We start from the raw sequence: 17,171 nt of genomic DNA, 5'->3' as shown, positions 1-17,171 counted from the left end.
TTTATTACAACATAATATATAAAAGAGTTTGTATGTATGTATTTTGTGTGTTATATGAAACATTTTGAAATTCCATTAACTCTATAATGAGAGACGATTATGCACAATATGAATATATATCTTCTTAAAATATTATAAATTATTCCTGTTTGATAAATTGATTGTGAGAATAAAATTGAAATATAGAAAAATGTTGAGGGTTAGATGTACGAAAACATTTATTTCAAATGATGCTCCAAACTTTGAGTGATAAAAACAAAATGAATCTGTGTCACAACTATATCTGGTATTTTATATTATATATTTATATTAATACTTTACATGATATAATTATATTAATAATATTTTACATTATAAAACACACACGATACTACCTTGTAATACAACAAAATGCTAAAATGACTAGAAAATAAAAATATTAAAGAATATTTAATAGGTATTAAATGATATAAATTATACTATCATAAATATATCACAAGATGTGTATAAACATAAAACAAACTTGTAGTAAAGTATTTAAAAAATAAAAATGTCGAAAAATATATCAAGATCGTCACGTGTATTAAAGATCTCCATATTCTCATTATCTATCATTTACCCATTTTTCAAGAGACCTTAAACATTTCAAGTTCCTCTTATTTTTCTACAGACTATTACGACACAGTGATTAAATATTTTCAATAGATCGAGGTGAAACAAAGATGGTAGGGGAAGAACTGATAAACCTTCCACTTCGGATCTGCTCAGCTTTTAGATAATACCTTATATCTACTAGAAGAGAATTCAAACCTTTTAAGATCACGAGACGCGTGTATTTATTTTTCATATTCTCCTCTCTGATTAATTCTCAATTCTTAGAGAGAAAGAGAAAAAAAAATGATTCTCCTATCGTACCACGCGCTAAGAGCCAGCTTTATTGTCGATAGCCGATAGCGAGCACCGATTAAACCGTTCAGCTGCCTATTGCTCGATAACGATAGGTAAGTATTTATCGGCAGTGGTACTTGGCGAGTGAATTATTGTCTCGTCGATGAGTGAATACGTGTTCTTTGCGCGTTTACACGCGCGTCATGATCGAATAAAATTCTGACGCAGGATCAAGGGACGAAAGGATCAGGAGTTCTCTTAAAATCTACTTTTTAAAAAGTGATCGGTCTCTGTGAAATCGATAAAAAAAGAAAAAAAAAATGGGGAACTCTAAGTCGAAGATGAAACCAACGTCGCGGAAGAAGGCGGAGAAAAGCAACGGCTACGGCAACAAATTCGAAATGCCTAATCGCAAGGAGGAGTGCAACGATGCGGAATTGGTGTTTTTGAGAAGATCTATGGAAAGGAATCCCGAGATGTTCGTGTTGAACAATCTTATGATGTGTGTCCAGTTTTTTGGAAATTATGAAGAGTAAGATATCGTTTTCCTTCACACCCGTTTTACATTACATTGTATGTTTTCATTTGTGAGCATTTTCATTTGATGTTAAATTAAATTCACAGATTGATATTAAGAGGTACGACACTTTGTTTCTTAAATATTTGAACATTCATAGATACATACAGTAATTGTAACAACTTGAAGGTTAATATTTTTATTAATATTTAAATATATAAATTTATAAATATTTATTTAAAATTTTATATAAATTTATATAATGTTTATTTAAAATATTGAATGTTACATTTTATGAATATATTATGACTGTGATACAAGGCATTTTTATACAAATTAAAAAAATTGTTTTTATTGATGAAATGACGATGACAAAAATTTGAAAGTATATTGTTAAACATTAAAGAAGAAATATACTTCAATGTGATATATATAAAGAATGGCTAACAATTCAGGAAATTGGTATAATCTTTCAACATGTGGTTAGGTACACATATGCCGATCATGTGAAACTTCAACAATCATTCACTCGTTCATCATTCATTCACAAATTTGCTTGCTGCGTAAAATAAATTTTCATCTAATTATCTTTGATTCTTTCTTGCTTTATAAATTACTATTAAATAGAACAATATTTACTACCTACATATGCGATAATAATCCTAAGTTAGATTTGCAACACGATGGAATTATAAGAAATAATTTATATTACGACTGAAAATTAAAATTTTTTCTTTTAGAAGAATTATATAATAAATATAATAAATATAATATTAAATAATCTTCATCCTTCAATTTTATTTAAAATATATTTATAACAATCTGAAAAATGTCCGTATATTGATAAACGATAGCATCAGCTGCCAAAAAAAAAAAAAGAATATGTTCCGAATGATCGAACAAGCAAGCAAGTTTATTCTTGTAATGATGACAGGTTTAGAACAGCTTCGATAACATTCATTGTCTTCGATAACGCGATTTTATCACTGATTCCAGCAGGAAATAAAACCTACATAGTGATTGTATTTCAGAGAAATCAAGCATGTAAAGGAGACGCTTGTGTCGTCACGCGAAACAGAACTGAACAAGCGTTTGCCGCCGCAGAAGCACGTCCTACTTCCGGATGTTCTTCAAGAGCATATCGCTCGACATGTTGGTTTCACGTCAACGAGACAAACCTTTCGACAGACGATCATCGAGCCTTTGCAACCGGTTCGAATTTACACGGTTCACGACAATATCGACATCACCGAACAAAATTATTCATCACATTACAGCAACGTGAATGACTCGACCGTCTATAATATATTGTTGAAGCCAACGGCGCATCAAGGTAGGTGATGAATGTTCAAATCCACAAAAAACATCTCATTTCGATATTTTGTTCATTTATGAGGAAAGTAATATAATTCGGAACAGTAAATATCTATTAAATATACTGCAAGAAGGATCGTATTCATGATATACAACATTTCTGAAAATAGGAAGAATGATAAATTGAGTTTGTTATCATAGGATATGTGCAGCTCCAGGTCCTCGACGATTTTGTAACATCCAGAAAAACCATAAGAGAAGACGACGTAGATCTATCATCGATCGCGGAAAACGACGACGAACTCTACAGCGATGGTAGTGTCTATGGTCCAAGACCTCGATCCAACCTATCTGCCTCTACGGTCATGCAAAACAGATCTAAGCAAACGATGTTGAAGTCTTCCAAATCCAAACTGACGAAATCCCTGCCAAATTTATGCGACGAAGAGAGCGTGTCCACGAACAGAAGCTTTCCACACTCAAATCGTAACAGCAAAACGGCTGAGCCTGACTACGAATCCTCGTCCGAAGAGAGAAGACGTTTGAACAAGAGGGCCCAGTCTAAAGAGGAATTATCCAACCGAGGGAATCGTCGATGGGAGAAGCAAACGCCTCGATCAAAGATCCAAGGATTAAATAATCAAGATCACACGAGCAGCAACAGTTCTGGCTACCGATCGGACAATTACGCGTATAGCAGCGACAGCAGTTACAATACTAGCCATAACTCCAGATTCTCTCACAGCTCTAGCTTCGAAGAACTGGACGAATGTTGGATAACGAACGGAGAGTTTCCCATTCGTTGTTTCAAAAAAGTGACGTACACATCCGACGGAAAGATCTACGATCCGAACGAGGACAAGATGTATCTGTTGAACAGCAAACATCGAAGAATCAAAGTGGCTTTGAGACGACACAACTACGACCTGTTCTACGTGAGTAGTACCGAGTTCATGAAACACTTCAAAAGAGTGTTCCAACAGCGATTGGGCGAGTCGCTGAGTTTCGATCGAGAGGCCGTGGACGACGTGAAGCGGGAAGGATGCGTGCTCTATTGCGACAAGATCATGGTGAATAACGCTCTGATGCAAAGTCGAGTGGAACAGTACGAAATTATTCCCGCCATTTGGTTGGAGTGGCCTATGTGCGCCCAAGAGTGGTTGGACAGAGCTCGGGGTACCTGGCCTGACTACAACGACGTAGATAAGGTGAAGGATTACGGGTGCTACGTGGTGCCGGAAGGTTTCGTCCCGAAGAACGGTAACAGCAATCTCATTGAGGACCTCGAGTGGCAGCTCGTGTTCCCGACGGCTGAACGATACCTCGAGACTTGTTTGACACAGGCTCAGGTCCAAGTGTACATGATTACCCTAATGCTGCACAAGACCTTCATGAGGCCGATTTTTGACACTATGTTCGGCTTAACTACAGCGCACATCAGGCACAAGTTGTTCTGGATGATCGAGGAGAACGCCAATCCGTCTAAATGGCCAGACAGTGGAATAGGGGAGTGTTTGCTGAAGCTGCTGTACTCTCTGTATCACAATATAAGCCAGAACGAGCCAAGGCTCGACGACTACTTCATCAAGGACAGGAATCTCTTCCAGAGGATACCCTGTGAACATCTGTTGCACACACAGAAGCAGTTGAAACGTATCACTGAAAACCCTGTGATGTACGTGTTCCATGCCATGGAGAATATCCGGTACAACGACGACCTATTCCCGCGATTGGACTACAAGATGCTGCTGAAGATACTGACCGCTGACACGTTGACGTTGATTAATCCGAAACTGACGCAGCATGTACAGAATCCGTCGATGAATCAATCGTACGGTGATCGTGTCTCACTGGATGCGAGATATAACAGGACAGGATTTTGGGACACGGTGAAGAGACAGCGAAACAAACATTCCGTCCAATCGGTTTCGTTAATCAATCCTCGTAAGGCCAGCGACTCTATCATCGAAATCTCGGTAAGCTTTAGTTTCTGATAAGCCGTTCTTTAGAAGCGTCTATCTGAAACGTTCGTCATCAAGTGACGCATTGCGTTTTGAGGACGATACAACGCGTTCAAAGACCACTCTAATTCCAAATTCTTGTAAAGTCAAATTCTTGTAAAGAAATCTAGATCTCGAACGATTTATTCATTTCATTTAACATTCGACGAAAAAAAGCACAGTCAAATGAACTTATTTGCACTTTTGGAAATGTTTAATCTTATCTACACGTATCTGTGATCTATGATAGACTACGATCTACGAATTAGAAACTACCTCTATTCTCTTTGCAGACACGTTGCGCCGAGTTGGAGGGGCCAAGGTTATGCGTTCTCCTCGGCTTCTTCATACAACACTTCATACAAATAGCCGAACGATGTAACCAGTATCAGGCGCATCGGCAAAAAAAGATTTACCTGGATCACGCGGACAGACTGTCCATACTACTTTTCGAGCGACAGAGATACACGGAGGATGCTCGGGCATATCGCGACAAGATCAAGGTCATCAGGAAGAAGGTGGCAACCACTTTGAAATCAAGGGACGATCCGCCGAAAACGCCGGATAGGAACCCGGAGAACGCTATATACGTTGCCCCTCTAAACGATCGTTTCACGCGTGAGAAGAATTCGTCGAGTCGAGTTCACGCGAGAATTCCGAAGTCGAACGAGGATCTGCCGGAGAAGAGGACTGACGACAGGAAAAATGTTAAAGCGATCGTTCACGAGAGACACTACGAGGATGTAGAGAAATTAAATTTGGACGTAGCGAGCAACAATGCGGCTAATTCGACGAGCGAGAATAGCGATGACTATCGACCAGTGACACCAGTTATTCATTTGTCAGAATCTGTAGGGAACGAATCCACGTATATTTAGAAACGAGTGACTCCTTCGTTGTCTAATAAATTTCTCAAAATTTAGCATGTAATCTGTTTTAATTTATTATACTGTAATTTATTTATACTTACTGTTAAGAAATATTAGACGCGATTATTAGACGTATAGAGGAATTGAACTCTCCGTTTGAGCTCCGTTTATCTGAACTAATGACTGGAGAACAGATAGTTTGTATAAAGTATCCCAGATATTTTTTACAATATATACATAGATATAAAGAGTACTTTATATAGTATACTACTATATTACAACGTATATAAGTCTAGTTATATAGAGTATACTACATATTAGCTACGTACGAGATTTTTCTTCGAAATTTGAATTTATAAATTATCAATTATCAACCACATAAAAAAAGAAGAAAATTTCTGTAGATTATGTATATTCAATATTAGGAGAATTTATAATAAAAATATCGAAACTTTATTATTAATTGCTACAAATAATATTCCTATGACTTTAGATAGGTTACATAGTTTTATATGTAGAAGTATAAAAATCTTTGCATAAATTCATTAAAAATTCATTAAAAATATTCAACGACGGAGAAAAATATTAAAGTATTAAATTTCATAAAATCGGTAGTAGTAAAAGTGTTAATTACTCATCAATTAAAATTTCTCTCGTAATAGAAATATATAGATATTCCACTTTTCAAGTCGTCCATCACTTTCTCTCTCTTTTTAACTCATATCGTCGAAACGCAACAGTATTAACAATATTAAAATATAGATAATTAAAACGATGCATTAATTGTAACGAAAATATTAAATTAATACTTGATGTTAACTTGTCCGAACTTCAAATTGTAATTGTAAATATTTAAATATATGATTTAAATTTCTAAAAGAGAATACGCTTACCTCCACTCCGTGCTCTGTATAGAAATCTGCTGTCCCCATGCTGGCGTATAATTTATATCCCATCTTGTGAAGACTACGGATAGAGGGTAACAGTTCCATTTTGTGCTGTAATTAAGAAATGTCAACTCTCAGAATATTGTATGAATCGTTGATACAATTAAGTCTCGATATGATTGAGACAATACCTTAAAACTTCCAATTGAAAGCAGGATGCCTTTCTGCGGTATATGAAAGCCGGTGCTTATCATTCCTTTCAAGTAAGCTTCGTACCGATTGTCTCCGAAACAAGCCACCTCCCCAGTAGATACCATCTCTACACCCAACATTACATCGGCTCCTGTACATAATGTTTCGATTTTAATTAGATATTTCTGGCGTGCAGTCTCGTTGAAAGCTTTGGAACCACGTTAGGGTTTTAAAAGAAATAATTACTGAAGAAGTGAATAAAGTACTATTTTATGATGGCATTGAGAAATATTTTAAGTTTGAATTTTAGATATTTTTGGAGCGTGGTGTACTTACCAGCAAGACGCGAAAAAGAGAATTGTGGTACTTTAATACCGACTTTGCCGCATCCGGCAAGTACGTCTACTGGATCTACAGTCTCTCCTACGATCAATCGCGTGGCCATAGCCACGAAATTATGATCCAGAGTTTTCGACACGAACGGGAAAGATCTCGACACCCGGACGTTGCACTCGATGACTTTTAGCTCATTGTCCTAAAATAAAATTTGTGGAAAATACCATTTATTATTTATTTATCAAAATTTCTATGAACGTATCCTTAAATTAGAGCAAAATAATAGTCACTTTCTAATAATTTTAAGTCATGAATATAAAATATAGGATAAAGAAGAAAATATCTTGGAAAACGAATAAAGTCTGCCGTGAAAAAAAGGAAATGTAAATCCAAATATAAATATAGATATAAAAATATAAATATAAACATGTAAATCCTAATACTTATATCAGCAATAACAATTTAGTTATCAATTTATCACTGTCAAATATTTTACATTGAAATTTAGAAACTATTAATAAAAAATGTTACCTTTGCGATAAGTTGCATATTGAAAGGACCAGTGACACCAAGAGACGCAGCAATAGCCTTGGACATCATTTTAATCTTCGTCAGCGTTTCCGCGTTGATATCTTGTGGTGGTGTGACCAGAGTAGCGTCACCCGAATGAACGCCAGCATTCTCCACGTGTTCTGATACTGCCATGCAAAGGATAATTCCATCATACGCAACTGCGTCGACGTCAATCTCCTTCGCTTCGAGAATAAACTTCGATATAACTACTGGATGCTCTTTGTTCACTTCACTGGCGCTTTTTAAATACGATTCGAGATCGTGGTTCGAATGAGCCACGTTCATTGCAGCACCACTTAATACGTAAGAAGGACGCACTAAACAAGGGTAACCGACTTCCTCGCAAAACTCGATGGCAGATTTTAAATTAGTTAACTCCTTCCATCTAGATAAACATTATAGTTACATTAAAATAATAATTGAATATTCAGTTTAATGTTTGAATATGTAAGCAATGTTAAAGATGTGATATTCAGTCAAAGAATAATTTCAAAATATGTTCAGAAGGAAAAATAAATTTTTTTCATCTGAAATTAGTTAAATTCAAATATATAGCAATTTTTCTGGAAAATAAAGTCAATATTTTAAGTGTTATTTTTTTTCCTTTTCGATTTACTTGTTAATAATGTACCTAGGTTGTGAAATTCCAATGCCATCCAGCATACGAGAGAATTTAAAACGATTTTCAGCTCCATCGACAGATTCCGGTGAAGTTCCAAGAATTCTAGCTTGTTGCCTATGAAGGTCCATAGCAATATTATTTGGAAGCTGACCTCCCATCGATAAAATTATTCCTTCCGGACATTCGTGATCGTAAATATCCATTACGACTTCGAACGATATCTCTTCAAAGTACAATCGATCGCTCATATCGTAGTCAGTGCTAACTGTTTCCGGATTGTAGTTCACCATGATCGTTTTTCTTCCTAAGTTTCGTAATTCCCGCAAGCAACTGACAGCACACCAGTCAAATTCTACCGAACTACCGATTCGATAAACTCCAGAGCCTAAAAGAACAATGTTAAAATGTAGACAAATTAACTTGAACTTCAATTTTAATAAAATGATTAAAAAAAAAACGTACAATAAATTTTACAAGTGCTCGTGGAACTGAAAAAGAAAATTTCAATTTCCATGATCACACTGAAGTTTGTGAAAAAAATTTTTTAATGTTTTTACGTGCGTTTGAATTGTCACAATTTTCGACAAAAATATTATTTTTACTTTCTCACGTAAAGTAAAATAATCTTCGAAAAGAAGATACTTTAAGAACTACTGTCAAAGTAGAAGCCTTACGCTATAATACGCTTTAATAGGAGTAAATGGCTCGTCATGTAATCTTTTTTTACAGAGTTTTATCGACAATTTTTCGAGTATTAGTTTATCGACAATTTTTCACTATCAAGTTATGCTCTTCACTGTAAGTACTAAAAAATTAAAAGTAACTGCTCTCACAACCCTCTTGGAGATCACGGAACTCGTGTGTTGGGAGTTCAAGTACTAGATAACATCCAATCAATTTTGTTTATTACTTACCTATAACCATCGTATATCCGCCAGGGAATTCAACATCGTGTGTAGTACCATTATACGTCAAATAAAGATAATTTGTCGTAGCCGGCCATTCCGCAGCAACCGTGTCTATTTGTTTCACCATCGGTCGTATATTATTCTCCTGTCTTTGTATTCTAACAGCTAATTCCGAACTTTTAACCACGGCCGCAATTTGCTTGTCAGAAAATCCAATTTGCTTCGCTCGTAATAAAACTTCGTGTGACAGTTTCGTATGATCTGTGTTTTCCAATACTAAATAATAGTCGATGATATTTTTCATCTTGTGTAGGAACCATCTATCAATTTTCGTGAGATCGTACAATCGATCGATGGTATATCCAGCTTTTATGGATGCTGCAAGGACGAACATTCTCTTGTCGGTAGGTTTCTCTAGTTCTTCGTCGTTCGGAGATTTCACGTACGGATCGAAACCATTGATATTCTCGTCAACCATCCTCAAAGCTTTCTGAAAAGCTTCCTCGAATTTCCGACCGATCGCCATCACCTCTCCCACGCTTTTCATTGAACTGCCAATCTAAAATCGATAGACACTTATCGTTTATGATCAACTATGTACTCTACTGTGCATAAATAATTGGACATCTAATGCAATTCTGTTAATAGCTCGATATTCTTGTTATGTTTCGACAATTACGATTAACGAATAATCTCCTATTAACTGTGGATGTTGAGATTAAATTAAAGAGATTCTGAAACTAGTTTGTATGTCCAAAAATTAGGAGCACTCATCGACATCCAGAAAATAAACAGACACATAAATCCTGTGCTGTTCTAATCTTAATATAATTTAAATAGTAATACTTTATAAATAAGTATCAGTATCTTCACGCTTCATAAAATTATTATAGAATCTATATAAAAACGAAGAAAATATTAATTGAATCTTTTTGACCGAATAAATTAAATGAATCGAACAGTATAAATTTTATTGAAAAAAAAAAAAAGAAAATTGGAAATGTTGCGTTAATATTGTCTTAATGGATTAATAACACAATCTCATTTGCCTAAAACGTATGGTTTCATCAAAGCAACATAGTTTCAACAAATGCTCCAAACTTTTGGCCGATGGTCTATGTGTACATATACCTTTGTGCTGACACGATGAAATTTGCTCAAATCCCATCTCGGTATTTTAACTACGCAATAATCGAGACTGGGCTCGAAACAAGCCGTGGTTTTTCCCGTAACGGAATTATGAATGTGCGGTAAAGGAATACCAAGAGCCAATTTGGCGGCCACATAAGCCAACGGATAGCCAGTCGCTTTACTCGCTAATGCGGAGCTACGAGATAATCTCGCATTCACTTCGATTATATAATACTCCTCGGTGTTTGGATTGAGCGCGTATTGAATGTTGCACTCGCCAACAATTCCAAAGTGTCTAATCACGTTAATAGCGGTGGTACGAAGCATATTATATTCCTTGTTGGACAGTGTTTGACTTGGAGCGACGACGATAGACTCTCCTGTATGAATACCAAGAGGATCCACGTTCTCCATGTTGCAAACGGTGATACAATTGTCGTAGGCATCGCGAACGACTTCGTATTCCACTTCTTTCCAGCCTTTTAACGATTTGTCGATGATTAATTGGTTTGAATGAGCGAACGCTTGCTGCGCGAGGTTTCGTAGCTCTTCCATGGAGTTCGCGAAACCAGAGCCCAATCCTCCGAGAGAAAAGGCTGCTCTGGCCATCACTGGATAGCCCAATGTCTCGGCTGCGTCTAATGCCTGACATAATAAACGTTTATAATTAAATAATTAAAATACTTTGAAATTACCAGGAAACACGTGACTCGATCGTAGATTATACATTTATGAGAAATTTAAAAGTGAAAAAATACACAAAAATATAATATATAACACTATTTTTGCTTAGGTTCTACTATTTTTGCAAAAATATGAATTTGCACTCATTTACACATGACATGATGATGAATAACTATATTTCTAAATATGAAATATATCTTTTTTTTCAATTTTTTAATTTAAAGGAATATCTAAATTAATCTCTTTTCGATTTTCTTACCTCTTGAATAGAGTACACCGCCGCACTTGGGGCAACTTTTTCATTGATCTCTGCGATGCGTTCTGCAAAGACCTTTCTATCTTCTGTCTCTATAATTGATTGTATAGGAGTTCCAAGAATTTTGATATTGTACTTCTTGAATATTCCGTTTTTTTCGAGCTCGACACCACAATTGAGAGCAGTCTGCCCACCGAATGTTAAGAGAACACCATCGGGTCGCTCTGATTGTATCACCTGAAATTTTTATTACAAGAAATTCATTATTATTATTAAATTTATTATATTATTCAACAATCAGCAATTAGCAATTTTATATCAATACATTGATATATTAAATCAATAAAATTTACTTCATTTTACGTTAAATAGAATTAAATGATATATTTCGGTTCAAAATCTCGAAGTTAGATTGTAAAGCGAGGGATTAGCTTTTATCCGATTCAAGTTTTACTCGGACGACATATCTCAAGTTTTCATGAGAAGATATACGAGATTCCATTTAAAATGTCACATTGTAAGATATCTCGCCCAAAGTGTATTATATAATATAACAATTATACACTATAGTAAAGCATCTTTTCTACAAATTGACTAAAATTTGTCAAAAAATAAAAACGAGTCCAATACAAATACCAATTTTTCTATAAAGTCCTTTTCTATAATATAATTAATATAATTTGTATGACAGCAATTGTTATTTCTATAAAGTCTCCTTTAAAATTCTTCTATAATACAAATATCAATATACCTGTTCCACATATTCCGGAATAATCGGCAGAAAGTAGACCTTATCGGCCATGCCTTTCGATGTTTGCACAGTCGCAATATTTGGATTGATCAGCAACGTTTGCACGCATTCTTCGCGCAACGCCTTGATCGCTTGCGATCCTGAATAGTCGAATTCACCCGCCTGACCGATACTGAGACCACCGGATCCCAAAATCAACACTTTCTTCGGTCGCACAGACAAATCCAGCATCATATCCTCCACGAAGTTTAATTTTCTATTCAGTCTTTCCTTCACGGAGACTGATTTTTCTCCTTTTGCTGTGTCGACCACCACTTCTAGGAACACGTCGAACAAGCATTCAAGATCTTGAGGGCCAGCAGTGTGTTCCGGGTGAAATTGAACCGAAAAATAAGGAAGTGTCGAATGCACGACACCTTCGTTGCTGTTGTCGTTCGTATTCGTGAAGAGCGGTTCCCAATCAGTTGGTAATTGTTTCGCATCGACCGCGAATCCGTGGTTCTGCGAGGTCATGTAACAACGACTGGTTCCGTGATGCGTGACCGGTTGATTATGACCACGGTTTCCGTAGCTGTATGCAACAAACGTTTTCTTCGTAAAACCGAGCTACTAGATTGAGTAATAAATTCATTTGCATTTTATTGGAAGAGTACGTGATTTGAGAGAGAAACATCATTTTTTCGCCAGTTCATACTTTTGGAACTGTAATTTAAAATGGGACATGAATGGAAAATTGTTTAACGACATTAATTTTTTACAAAATACGAACAGTTTTTTAGAAACATGTAGTATGTTTTTATATTACACGTAACAAACATAAAACGAACAGTTTTTTGGAAACATGTAGTATGTTTTTATATTACACATAACAAACATAAAACGAACAGTTTTTTAGAAACATGTAGTATGTTTTTATATCACATAAAGGAAAGAAAAGCATCATATACGTATTGGTACACCTTGTATGTTTCTAAACATTGAAGTTCTAACATTGAGTTCTATTTGCTTATTCATGCGATTAGGACGTACATACGTACTTCATCTTGTATGTGATGCAACCAGCGGCAATGCAGAGCAACTGATGTCCCAAACAGATACCGAAAATCGGCTTCTGCGTTTTCGATTTCAGAATGGATCGAATACTTTCCACCGTGGTTTTGCACATGCTCGGATCGCCTGGTCCATTGCTGAGGAACAGGCCATCGTAAGTGGCTTTGCTTAAATCGTAATTCCAAGGCACGACGTCCACGCGAGCACCTCGACTTATCAAGCACCTCAATTGATTGTACTTTAGACCGCAGTCTATTACACATATGCGGGGATAACCAGCGGAATTGTACGTTCTTTGTGTAGGCTGAAATTCAATGATCGATAATCAATGGTGAATGAAAGAGTGGCATTTAAATCGCGATACAGTTTGTAGAAAAAATTTGTATCTATTGAATATAATCAATGAAGTAATATAATATGGTATTACAATATTATATTACATAACAGTAGTATCATACTATATTATAATATAATAATTAATGTACTATAATAGTGCAATACAGTATTTATTAATATTTTAATGTATACCGAACCACACTATGATTATAATATGTGCCAATAAATTAAACTAAACTAATGCATTATAATAGCTATAACTGTGATATATGTATATTGCATCATAGACGATGTTCAAAGAAGTGGAATAACTGATATAATATATCTAGTAGCTATATAAGTAATACACTACAGCATAATATAATGAACATGAACAATGTTCAGACATGAACATCATGTTACATGAATCACTTTCATCGTATAATTATTCATTCAATTATTAAATAACCAGCAATCATGATTAATAATCACAGTCTTGAATCACTAATCAAGTCTTCAATCACTAAGTTTACTTTTTCATCCAACTCTGGATGTTAGTAGTTGGTCGTTACGCACCTGAACCACTTCCGCAACCAGATTTCTCTTGTTCGGATCGGCTATCGGAGGGATCAGCGATGAAACGGGATTAGAAATCGGCCGATCGTACACGATCCTGCCTAATATCGTGCCTTTCTCGCGAATGATTTTTGTCAGAGCTCTGGTATCGATCTCGTATATGCCTGGAATGTTTTGTTTCTTCATCCAACTGGACAGCGTTCTGGATTGCCGCCAGTGGCTCGGGGTTTCGCAAATTTCACCGACCACCAGAGCAGCCGTCCAAATTCGATGCGATTCGAACCAACTGCAAATGGAAAGATGTTACTGACGTTACCGATCGCAACTTTCTTATCATCTCCGCGAAATTTTATCCATTACTACAGAGAGAGATACTAGTCGCAAACAAGAGTATAGAAAAAAAATTCAAGATAGCCATGGTATGTAAACAGATTTTTAAGGAATAACCCGTTAAAATGTAATTGCTTCTTCTAGCACAGCATTCTTTAATCTTTTGTATTAAATTCCAAGACATTTTTTTCCGAGGCTTGGACATCAATTAAATAATATTTTAAAGATGTTCAATTCAACTTAATATGTTGAATTATCTTATTTACCTAGGAATTATTTGAAATAACTATGCAATGTTAGTTTATTTGAACATGAAAACGATTTTTCTTTAGATTATTTCATTATTAGTCTATCAATTTTTATTTTGTATTTGTATTAGATTTTTATTCTAATAATTTCTCAAGTGCGTATCAACATTGCCAACTACGTTGCAAACACAGATTTCGGTACATAATCTTACGTCAAATTTTATTTTTTATTTCATTCGAATGACCGAATTAATTCAAATAAGAAATTATTTGGAAATTATTTTATTGAATCTCACATTAAATAATTGTTTACGTTATCTTTGAAATAGTAATAATAAATTAATTGAAATAATTTATTATTTTTTATTTCATTCTAAATAAAATATGCCCAATCTCTCAGTCACTTTTTTGCATATATGAAGACTTCTGCGGTTTTTATCACAGATTAGAAAACGCTGTTCTAGCCAATACATTATGTTTTTTTTTTTTTTTTTTTTTTTTTTTTAGAGAATGTCTCTTACTATGGTATTTTATGTTGGTCCACCTCATCGTTGAATATTCCATAATTTCCAATTATCGGATATGTCAATACTAAAATTTGAGCATGGTAAGAAGGATCTGTGAGCGACTCTGGGTAACCCACCATACCGGTCTGGAACACTGTAAAAAATGCATCAGTGCGAACATATGTATACAATGTTACGCACACAATATTCGGTTTAAAATCTAGCCATTACTTCCGCAACTTTCCCAGCAGCGAAGAAACCTCGTTATTAGAAATCAGTCTTTCTTTCATTTTGAACGGAAAATATAAAATTATATTTATATTTGAAATATAAAAATTCATAAAATCAGTTTAAATATACCATAGAAATTGTAGAGAGAAGAAGACAGCTCCACTTTTTACATATTTCTTTTTTAGACTTTCGCTTGGTATAAAAAAAATTAACTTCAAATAATAAGTATTATTTTTTCACTGATTTATTAAAGTTATTCAAAAAAATGGAACTGCCTGCTTATTGCATTAGTCCTTTTAATTATTCCGATATGAAACGAATGTCAAAGTCTAACGAGATGAAATTTGAATTTTCGGAGCCAGTACAAAGATAAATGTAGTAGCAAATGTAAATAAAATTATTTCTCTTCACGTGTAAAAATAATTTTAGAAATGCAGCATCACAATGTTTTTTCAAAACTGACACGTGGAAACTACTTATACGATAAGTTAGCAGTTACATAGTAATATTCCCACGTGGTTCTTTAATCATTTATATTTATAACGCGTACAATCTCTTCCGACAAAGCGTAAAAACGTAGTCACATAATAATAAAAAGTAATGACCATTAATAGTTTCATTAAAATACGACGAAAGAAAGAGAGATGACGGTCGAAACGATTATCGAAAGAACTGTGCACGTGCGTCTGCAACGCAATGGACGAGCACGTGTTGCTCGTACACTCACCAATTTCACCATCGACCGATTTCTCCGCGCCGAAATGTCTTCCCGGAAAGACAGAACCATCTTCGAGCAAAAGATAAACAATTTTAGATGTACGATCAAAGACAGCCGCACGCTCGTGCATCTTTTTCAATAGTTCACGGAGTACCGAGCGTGCTCTCGACCCGGTGAATACTGGTCTTAGTATGAGTAGATGCTACGCTTTATAGTCGGGAATGGAGTATGGCTAGTGCCCCTTAGGGATCGCTTCAGTCACAGCGCCACAGTAAAACGCGGTTCCAGTCGTATAGCGATGGGATCAAGCATGGATTAAGTATACTATATGTCTCTGCTGAACGAGCAAGCGATATAACAAACGAATATTATAGTTTCGCAAAGAAGCACCTACAATATTTAAATTTGAAATACAACGTAAAATCAAGTGTTAGATTTTGGATGTGAAATTAATAATACTTAATATGCAAAACATATATTATACTTTTTATGGTGGTTCGTAGTTATTTTGACCAAAATTTGATTTTTGAATGTTCGAATTTCTTGTACGTATTCAAGAAAATTGAAATATCTATATTTAAATAAAATCAAGAGCACATACTCGAACCTAATTACGAGACAATTGAATTGTACGAAGTAAACTTTTTGTATCAGATGTAACTTCGTTTCGTGAGTACATATTGAACTTGAACCCATCACTAGTGATAGGCGCCCAATTTACTTCTTTTGCGCACAGTTCTCTGCTCATATTGTCACATGACCGATGCCGGTTCGATACATTGGCGCCACTTCAGAGGAACACTGTGTTATTTTTGGAACGATTGAAAGGGTTTATGTGAAGACAGAAGAAAAGAAAAGGGCGAGTGTTTCATTCTGAGTGTGCTAATGAATTCGTTGATAAGCCAATGTAATAGATTTGTGGTTTAGATATTGGAATAGAAATCAGGTCAGAGATCAAACTACTTGTGTAAGACACATCGATTGTGATGGACCTCTAGTGGCGAATGCAGAAGAACGGCAACAGAACAAGCGCCATTTTATGGCACCTTATTGGATTTGAATTTAAAATGCACGCGTATCGGTGTTATTCGAGATTTTTTAGCTCGGTTTCGTTTCGTTCATTGTGTAGATAGTGACGAACATTATAGAAAGTTCAAAATTGTATATATGTGTGTATGAAACTTTTGTATTATATATTTTTTTATCAATATTCTATTTTGGAATATATATTGTAAATGTTCATTGCTCTCGTTAAATGTAATTCTATTTACTTTTTGAATTTTCTTCCGT

At 35.2% G+C, this 17,171-nt stretch overlaps 2 protein-coding genes across 4 annotated transcripts in view; one reads left to right on the top strand and one right to left on the bottom strand.

Annotated features, from left to right (window-relative positions):
- LOC122529387 (CAD protein) overlaps window positions 1-17,171 on the bottom strand; it is a 26,916-nt gene extending 9,745 nt beyond the window's left edge. For all 3 annotated transcript variants that reach the window (XM_043655480.1, XM_043655481.1, XM_043655482.1), the window contains exons 1-13: window positions 15,891-17,171; window positions 14,948-15,086; window positions 13,849-14,134; window positions 12,945-13,261; window positions 11,908-12,478; window positions 11,160-11,393; window positions 10,217-10,861; window positions 9,092-9,644; window positions 8,187-8,562; window positions 7,514-7,940; window positions 6,983-7,181; window positions 6,646-6,797; window positions 6,461-6,565 (exon numbers count right to left, since the gene is read on the bottom strand). In XM_043655480.1, coding sequence (XP_043511415.1) covers window positions 6,461-6,565; window positions 6,646-6,797; window positions 6,983-7,181; window positions 7,514-7,940; window positions 8,187-8,562; window positions 9,092-9,644; window positions 10,217-10,861; window positions 11,160-11,393; window positions 11,908-12,478; window positions 12,945-13,261; window positions 13,849-14,134; window positions 14,948-15,086; window positions 15,891-16,011 — 4,125 coding nt within the window. In that variant the 5' untranslated portion in view covers window positions 16,012-17,171. The remainder of the gene's footprint in view (window positions 1-6,460; window positions 6,566-6,645; window positions 6,798-6,982; window positions 7,182-7,513; window positions 7,941-8,186; window positions 8,563-9,091; window positions 9,645-10,216; window positions 10,862-11,159; window positions 11,394-11,907; window positions 12,479-12,944; window positions 13,262-13,848; window positions 14,135-14,947; window positions 15,087-15,890) is intronic.
- Window positions 1,025-6,114, top strand: LOC122529388. Its single transcript, XM_043655483.1, has 4 exons — window positions 1,025-1,399; window positions 2,416-2,717; window positions 2,900-4,674; window positions 4,992-6,114. Exons 1-4 carry the CDS (start codon window positions 1,188-1,190, stop codon window positions 5,574-5,576), a joined length of 2,874 nt encoding a protein of 957 aa, XP_043511418.1. The 5' UTR covers window positions 1,025-1,187; the 3' UTR covers window positions 5,577-6,114.

This window comes from Frieseomelitta varia, unplaced genomic scaffold (assembly GCF_011392965.1).
Source record: "Frieseomelitta varia isolate USP_RPSP 00005682 unplaced genomic scaffold, Fvar_1.2 scaffold_285, whole genome shotgun sequence".
NCBI lineage: Eukaryota > Metazoa > Arthropoda > Insecta > Hymenoptera > Apidae > Frieseomelitta > Frieseomelitta varia.
Note: the sequence above shows the minus strand (reverse complement) of the source record. Positions and strands in the feature narration are given on the sequence as shown.